Below are 9366 nucleotides of genomic sequence, written 5' to 3' on the forward strand. Positions count from 1 at the left end.
TCCCTTTTTGTTTTTGCTCCGTCTGTTTTTTTTCTTCTGGGTCCTAATGACCGCAGAGTTGAGTTCCGCACCGCGGACGCACATCGCGTCGGGGAGCCTGGCAATGAGCGGGGGGACTGGCAGCGGGACGTCTCTGAGAAGCAGCAGCCGTTCCCTCGTGTAGATGGTCATATTTGGCGTAAGTCTTAAGTTGTGGTGAGTCAATAATATTGTGGAGGTGCAGTGTTGATGTCGTTAGCACCAGCTTAGAGCACTCACCAAAGTAACGTTTGCAAGCATCCATTTTCAATCCCGTTTTTTTATTGCAAAGCGTTAGTTTGTCATTACTTCCTATACGGGCTAAAACCAATGTCTTACTTGTGATTGGTTGCTATATTCGCAAATGCAAATCACAACCAATCCGTGTTTGTCTTCCTAAACCCTTTTCTCGCGAATGCCGAATGTTATCGAGACTCGTGACGAAGCTAAAGTGTGTCAGATAGATGCGGATCTGAAAAACACATTTCGATGGGACTGGTTGGATAGAAAGCTGACGGTGTCCCCAGTAGGAAACAGTAAAGAGGAACCATTGTGCTTGTGTCGGATTTCGTGAGAAAGCTCGATGTCGCCGGTAAAGCTCTGTGTACAGTGTGTGACGATGTCATTCTATACGGATCGAGAGGATGGAAAGCTTTACAGAGTCACGCAACCTCGGTGAAACACCGAAAACAGACATTTCTACTGAAAAGTAACTACTCGATCTCAAGCGCTTTTCGACAGCCTGGAGCATGTGTAAAAACAAGAGGAGTTGGCTTAAAAGAGAGTGGAAAAAGACGGAGAGGACCAATAAGCTTTTAGCGCTTGCTAAAAAGCTTAAAATGAAGAGAAAATAAAGTATTCTACCACATGAAAGTGTATATTGTTGTATATACTGTAAATAGACATCCACTTTATATAATAAAATACATTCATAACCCATATATAGTAAACAGTGTGGGACTTCACTATCACTGTATGAGGTAAGAATCAACAGCTTTTTTATCACATTTACACAACACTTTAGGAATACAAGTAATGAACAAATCTTAAATATGGCAGGGAATGTGTTTCTTTTTTTAGTTTTGATTTTGAGCAGCAAATTTGAAGTTACACATTGGTGCTCACCAGGAATGCATAAGCAAAATTGCACAAATTTTCACTTTAAAGAATAGTGAACAATCTTGGGATTTTTTTCTGTTAAAGTTTCAAATAGTGTGTAAATTGAATACACTTCATCTTCAGCATGTTTAGTGCCACTTTTGTAAGTGGCCCCGCTCCGGTCCCGGCCACGCCCCCTTCCGCTTTTTTCATCACTAGCCACTCTCATCCCTGCTTAATTGTCCCTCGGTGTGATTGTGAGAGCAAGTGGTTATTCATTCATGTGTGCCCTGCAATTGCCTGGCAACCTGTTCAGAGTGTACCCCGCCAACTGCACAAAGAGAGCTGGGATGGACTCCCCCCTTGTGAAGTTCAGCGGATCAGAGGATGGATGGATGGATGGATGGATGGATGGATAATAATAATAATAATATCAACGGTGATGGTGATGATGACAATGATAATACAAACGTCACCTTACGGTGGTGGAGGGATTCTTGTGTCCCAATGATCCTGGGAGATAGGTTGTCTGGGGCTTTATGACCCTGGCAGGTTCATCCATGTCAAACAGGTCCTACGTGAGGGACAAGACAAAGCGTGGCTCACAGACCCCTTATGATGAATGTAAAGATCAGAAGATCTGAACTGGGTTGGATTCAAACCAGGATTGTATGATTTTAAATCCCTTTTTGACTCTGTCAACTTCACCCAGTTGATAAGATCACCAACTCGCTTAAATTATAAAAACCCTGACAGATCAATCTTGATTGATTTTATATTGAGTAATGTTCCTCATAAATTTTCAGCTGTTGGTTTTTTGTCGTGATTCACGTGACCACTGCGTTGTTGCTGCAACCTGAAACACTAAAATACCAACATCGAAATTCTGTCTGTATGTCTATCTATCTATCTATCTATACAGTACATATATACATATAGACAACAGTGCCTGTGTGGGTTTTCTGCGGGTACTCTGGTTTCCTCCCGCATTCCCAGGTTAAGTGAACACTCAAAGTTGTCATTCGGTCTGATGTGAGTGTGAATGATTGCCTATTTGCCTGCCTGCAGGCCAGACCGGCCTGTCTCCCGTTGAAAATGTGCGGCGCATTATGAACCGTAAAATATGACAACAGACTTGATAAAAAATTTTTTTGCAGGCTTTATAATTAATATTAATTTATCATTTTGCTCAAAAACATGATTTTTCCTAAAACGCAAGCATTTTTAATTTAAATGGATTTTAATCTATGACTGACTCAATTGACTCAGACTTAAATATTTTTTTAACTTTGCAAAAATACTTTGAATATGATTTCGATCATGAACAAAAGTTCGGCATTGTTTGGAAAGCAAACTTGGATTAAAAAAAACTCATTTTATTCATGCAATGCAATAATTTATTTGTAATTTATTTATTGTAATCACCACGTTAAAGTCCCATCTCTATTTATATTTATTGTTATTATTTCAATTTCTGAAACAAAATGAAATAAAGATTTTTTTTATCTATGCAAAGAATATACAGTATATACAGTGATCCCTTGCTCTAACGCGGTTCACTTTCCGCGGATTCTCTGTTTCACGTATTTTTTTAATGCATTTTTTTTAATGCTTTTAACCTTTTAAATCAGAACGCGCCGGCGGCGCTGCGTGTCGACAGTACAGTATTTCCAAAAACTATTATAGTTATTTGTTGAAAACTTTTGTTTTTGTTGTAATTGGGCCTGAAAACTGGTTTTGGTCTTTGATTTCATTGTATATATAGTTAAGTATTGTATAAACTGATAAAAAATAAAGTTCACTACTTCACGGATTTCACTTATGACTGGTTCTTTTTGGAATGTAACCCCCGCGATAAACGAGGGATTACTGTACAATGGGAGCTATAATGACAACTACAGTGTGTTCTTATGTCAGAGTTACGAACAAACCCAATTTTCTACATAAGTCACCTTCCTTTGCTAACGCAGTAGACAGAATCACATTAATAATTCAATTAAAAACACTCCCCTCATAACAATCAAATGAAAAACTGTTTATAGTGGTGACAGAGAGTGTTTCATTGTCAGATCTTGTTACCTTAAGATTATTGCCCAAGTCATTTTTTGTATTACTAATTTATTTTCAGGCCTAGAATTGAATGATCTGCTCAACTAAGGATGCAGCCAATTTTAGCAGAGGTGGCCAGGATCCTGAGATGTTAAGGCAAAAAATAAACTTTGTCAAAATTTGACTTGGTTCATCATTTTAAGGAGCTGACAATATTATCCGTTGCATGATGTCCGTAACCTCAAAACAGTTTCTGTTGGGACCATATAACTGAACACCCCCTGCCTTGACCTGCATATGATTTTCTGATGACATGTACTTTTGATGTGTACTTGTGTGGCAAACAAATTCTATTCATCTTCTCTTTCAGGTCCTCTGAAGATGGACGTTTTTTCTGACAAGAGACCTTTGCTCGGAGTTTGCAAGAGCACAGGATCCTCAGGGTGAGTAAAACAGCACATCATATGTTGTACGCCTATTTTCTTCCATTTCTAAAGCTTATTTAACTTGATTGTTATACAGCCACTCCACACATAAATATGGCGGCTATTTGTTTATTGGATTCTTGTCAGAAATTGCGACCCATAACAGGTTGTTACGATTCTGTGTTACTGAGAGAATCTTAACATGTACGAATAGAGTGCATTTACAGTATGTATAACAATTTTATTGATATTTACCTTTGTGAAAAGAAAAGAATAGAATATAACTTTATTTTCACTGTCACACAAACAAGGAACATCAGTCAGGCATGTCACAATTTGCAGGGCTGAGATAAAAAAAAAAATATAAGCACACGATTTACATTCGGAAACTTCTCTAGGTAGGGTACTAAGCATTATAACTCCATCAAGTTTGCTCTGATTTACAATTAACTCTTTCATTCCACAAGACGTGTGTGTGTGTGTGTGTGTGTGTGTGTGTGTGTGTGTGTGTGTGTGTGTGTGTGTGTGTGCGTGTGCGTGTGTATAAGAATCCCATTGCATTGGTTTGGTGACATTGCTAAAAAAAATCCAAAAATTGTCAATAAAATTCACTGTATGAGAAACACAGATGGAACAAGCTTGCCTCGACTCCTTGCTTCCTGGCTTGGGTGACATGATCGCATGCGTACGTCCAGCCTCAAGTCTCTTCCCTCAAGTCTCTGATCAAAGCCACACCCCTCACCAACCTGAACTTGCACGAAACATGCACTGTATGCATCACAACCAAACCATCTTTGGCATGGCTGCGACATTGCTAGCATGACTTATTTGTGATGGAGCGTTGCAAAGCAACAAATGCGAACTGTTATAGGTTAATTTTTTAAAATCAGTAAATAATCATTGGCTGTGCGATCCTCTCAGCTGCATGTCGCCCTTTCTATCTCCGAAAGGCATGAGCAAAAGTGCTGGGGGAGTATGCGATTCTCACTCGTCTATGTGGCGGTGCATGTTCACTGCCCAGCAGCAGTGTGCCCACAAGGGTATGGAGGTGTTCTGACAAGTTCAGGGCAAAACATTCACACCATTTGGTCAGTTCCGCCTTATGTCTGTGAGAGGTAATTGTTCCCAAGGTATGATGAGTACGCACTGAGAAAAAAAAACCCCACAACAAATAAAACAAACTTCATTCTCCTGTTGTATGAACCGAAGCAATATACGTTTTGTACCAGAAAAACACCTTATAAAGATGACAACATGTCAGGCTTTGTCAATGTTGGAATAGGGATTTTTCATAATTAGGTTGAGTGAACGAAGAGATGATAAAACACACGGTCACGTGATAATTTCAAGAGGTACTTTCAGAGTACAATACTACAAAATACAGGCCACCGTATGTGAGAGAAAAAAAATGGCCGCAAAACTATTTGAAGATATCTGTGATATAGGAATTCAAATCTATTTAAAAGGAAAACAACAGCAATGTCAACATTTTTAATTAAAAAAAAATGTTGGACCAGGTTGTCTCGGAAGAGACAGGCCATTTGTGAGTTTTTACATATTTCCCAATTTTCAATCTGCCCATGTGACTCGCAGTGCAAATTTTCTGTCGACTGTCAGTAACCACAAGAACAAACCTCCAACAATCCATAGTAACTGACTGTATTTGATTTTCAGAGTCAAACCCATTGCTGTTTTTCCTGTGTTTTCAGAACCAGCCCTCCTTACTGTTGTGCTGACCTGTATTCACTCAGGACAGGGGAACTAGTCAAATCAATTCAGTTCAAGACCCAGATTTATGATCTTCACTGTAACGAGCAGTATGTTGAATCTCTTTCAATTTTATGAATGTTTTGAACTTGTTAGGCATTTTATTAATAGGCTCTCTTTTACAGTATTTTTGCCATCAGCCTGCAAGAGAAGATTGCTGCGTTTGACAGCTGCAACTTAACCAAGAAGTTTTTTGTTACAAGTAAGGAAGTTTTTAGTTTAATCTTGAAAGTCTTTCAAATGCTGATATGCCATAAAGCAAGTGAAGTGAAACATTCGTGTGTGTGTGTGTGTGTGTGTGTGTGTGTGTGTGTGTGTATATAATTTATACACACACAAACACACATTATGCAGTGACTGCCCAAAGACGTTGACAAAGCCTCACATACTTATTTGCCAACTTAATCTATTGAACTGTTAAGTACAGTGGGAGCACGCGGGTGGTCTAAAGTTTAAAATTGATTATTTTAACCACTTTAACCTTTTTCTTCTTTCTTTTTCTTCTGTCTTTTGACGATTTGCAAACAGCTTTTGGTGCATTAACGCCACCTTCCGAAATGGAATGTGGGTCTTGATAATACTATTTCACAACCTCCTATTTAACCCAGCACTTTTGTAAAATAAGAAATTCAAAACTTAACACGCAAGAACTTCTCTGTAAAATGTCTCTAGTATTGAAAGTTACTGCCATACCTCTTAGCTCATTGATTAGTTTATGTCTTACCTGACAATACTTAACACATGATTTTAATACATGCCCTATTACAGGGGTACCCAAAGTTTTTGGACCGAAGATCTACTTTTCGTTCAACCAACCTCCCCGGATCGCCCCTTACCGCGCACGTGCACTCACGCGCGCACGCACACACACACGCATGCACGCACGCACGCACGCACACACACACACACACACACACACACACACGCGCGCGCATGCACGGACACGCACACGCGCGGCATGATGAGAAGCCAAACACGGAACCAAGCGATGCACTTTTGCAGCCTGTTGACTACCGTAGCTCACACGTACCGTTTTAAAGTGCTTCCCTTAGCCCTCTAGATTCCTATTCTTTGCCCGTGCCCTCGGTGAATTGTACACGAAGCAAACTCTGAATGAGAATAATGACGATCAAAGATATAGCGCAACAGCTCTGATCACAAGCTGCAATTGCAGACTGCTGAGCGTTAACAACTTCCGCTGACATAGTCACGCGCCACCGTACGTTAAAGATTTATATGCTTTATTTTATTTTATTTTTAAAATCTTTCTTTGGGAAAATGAGACTGGTAGGATGATTAGGGTGCAGTGTGCATTAACACAAAAATATATTACTAACATGTACAAAGACACACGAATGTTTTATTTTTTTTTCTCCTCTACACCTTTCGGATCTAATTGGGACAAGTCCTAGATCTACCGGTAGATCAGGATCGACGTAATGGGCACCCCTGCCCTATTATCTCTAAAGTGTGAGGTAAATACACATTACAACAGCCGCTGACATGTTTCTTCATTAAAAACAACAAACTCTTCAAACCATCATCATCATCGGTTATTCTGGGACCATTTACAATGGGAATACTATAAAATACTAGTCGTACTAAACCAGTGGTCCCCAAACTTTTTCCTGTGAGGGCCACATAACTTTTTGCTTCTCTGATGGGAGGCCGGGGTCAGTTTGTAACAGAAAAAGTGTGACTGCAAGAATACCGAAACGTAAATGTATTGTTTTCTAGAAACCCACACAAAATGAAATAACTTTTTCTGGATTTTTTTCCACAGAACAAAACTCAGGGAATAAATAACAACACCATTAATGAAATAAATAATAACGAAATAACCCTCCCCGGCTTCTTCACAGAAAAAAGGCAGGAAATAAATTACACGATTTATTAAATAAATAATAATCAACTTTGCTCTGATGAAGTTTATGCATGACAACGCAACCTTCATGACAGAATCCCAAGTCAATACTTTCAAGGTTCAAGGTTCAACTTTATTGTCAAATATGCATACATTGACATGTAGCATGGATGAAATTTATTTCTCTCGATCCTCAGCAAACAGTGAAAGACAATGTAGTCTAAAGCAGTATAAACATATAGACGATATATACAATAAAAGACGATATATACAATAAAAGCAGCATAAAACAATGGCACTTGAGGGTATTGAGGATAAAAGTGACGTAGTGCACTTTGCAGCACAGTGCATGCTGGTGAATTAGGCAGTGATTTTGAAACTCCGTTCTTCCATCTCCTGGTTCATGCGTCCTATTAGACCCCCGAGACGCGCCCACCATACTCGGAGCCTCGTCAGTTGTGTTGCTGGCCAGCTTTGACCAGCCCAGCTCTAACTCTTCCAAAGTTTGGTGCACTTTGCCGAAAATATCCTCCCCCATTGTCGTGCTTTTGAGATTTCTGTGGGCTGTCAGCTCCTCGCACATCTCAAAGTTTGCACTCCACGAATAAAAATTAGCAGTTGCGCTGTGTCCTGCACGTCCGAGATCTCATGCAGTGTAAATGAAAATAATTCAAATTATTTCGTCTTCTGCTGCAGCTGGGCGTATACATTACCCGCGATTTCTTCAATATCTCCCGTGATTGTACTTGCTGATAGACTCGCGGTACTAAACACGTATTTCTTCTTGAGACACACCACTCAAACTTTTCTTGACAAACTCTCCATCAGTAAACGGTTTAGCGCTGCTTGCTATCAAGCAAACCGAAAGCTCGCCCGAACAGATGGCTGGTTCAGCTGAGCTTGGCGACAAATTTATTTTGCTGAGCTAACATTCATCTTTTGAGCATTTCCAGTTTGTCTGCTCGCATTTGGCCATGCAAAATATCGTACTTGTTGTTGTGACGGGATTCATAGTGTCTCTGCAGATTATATTCTTTGAATCTCGCCACCACCTCCTAACAGGTGAAACAGCCAGCCTGTTCTTTGCATTGAAAAAAAAAATCGTTTCTCCACTTTGGGTTAAATTACCTGTATTCTGAATCATTTTTTTTCTCTTACCTTACCTTTTCGCCATGATTACATTCTCTTTGAGAGGGGCGGGTCTCGGATTTTTTTTTCTGGGGTTGCTAGATAACGGCACAGACCGCAGAAAGATGGAACAAATGTCACTTTTTATGTGTTTATGAAATAGTTACTAACCAATAGTTAACAATGAAAGTAGTTCAGAACGAAGGAATATTTTATTGCAAAAGCCCAACTGTATGATAAAATACAAATACACCAAGATGAAAAATAAATCAAAAGACTCTCTGGTATTGTTCAGGGGGGCCGGACCAAATGTGGTGATGGGCCGAAGTTTGGAGACCTCTGGACTAAACTTGATTTTTTTTAAGAGTGGACGGGGAAAATTTAAGGCCGTCCGTCATTTTGACGGGTTGAAAATTGAGCCATTCACCACAGCAGCAGTACGTCCTTAAGAATCGAGTGCGGCACTTGAAGAGAGAGAAGCCGTGAGACCAAAAAGAACAATGACGGCTGGATCGTAAATATATGAAGGAGTTTTTTGAATTGTCATTGCGAGAGTTTAGTACAGTACGTGTTGTGATGATGCTGCTTCTGTTTTTTGCGAACCACGGTCTCTTGTGGCCAAAACTATTCACGGCCTCGAAAAAAAAATAAAAGTCAGCGAGAGAGAAGCCCGACCCGAACCCGAAGCAATGATTAACATTAACAATGATTAACATAGGCCTGACCCGACCTGAAATTCGGGTCGGGCGGCCCGATCTTACCTATAGTCACGGTCTCTTGTGGCCAAAACTATTCACGGCCTCGAAAAAAAAATAAAAGTCAGCGAGAGAGAAGCCCGACCCGAACCCGAAGCAATGATTAACATTAACAATGATTAACATAGGCCTGACCCGACCTGAAATTCGGGTCGGGCGGCCCGATCTTACCTATAGTGTACATATATATATATGTGTGTGTGTGTGTGTGTGTGTGTGTGTGTGTGTGTGTGTGTGTGTGTGTGTGTGTGTGTATATATAT

At 40.0% G+C, this 9366-nt stretch overlaps 1 protein-coding gene across 5 annotated transcripts in view; it reads left to right on the forward strand.

Annotated features, from left to right (window-relative positions):
* Positions 1 to 3474: 3474 nt before the first annotated feature.
* The window catches only part of bcas3 (BCAS3 microtubule associated cell migration factor), a 342517-nt gene continuing 336625 nt past the window's right edge, over positions 3475 to 9366 (forward strand). For all 5 annotated transcript variants that reach the window (XM_019883291.1, XM_019883294.1, XM_019883295.1 and 2 more), the window contains exons 1-3: positions 3475 to 3608; positions 5300 to 5407; positions 5483 to 5559. In XM_019883291.1, the coding sequence (XP_019738850.1) occupies positions 3490 to 3608; positions 5300 to 5407; positions 5483 to 5559 (304 nt within the window). In that variant the 5' untranslated portion in view covers positions 3475 to 3489. The remainder of the gene's footprint in view (positions 3609 to 5299; positions 5408 to 5482; positions 5560 to 9366) is intronic.

The sequence above is a fragment of the Hippocampus comes genome, unplaced genomic scaffold (genome assembly GCF_001891065.2).
Source record: "Hippocampus comes isolate QL1 unplaced genomic scaffold, H_comes_QL1_v1.1 scaffold291, whole genome shotgun sequence".
Taxonomy (NCBI): Eukaryota; Metazoa; Chordata; class Actinopteri; order Syngnathiformes; family Syngnathidae; genus Hippocampus; species Hippocampus comes.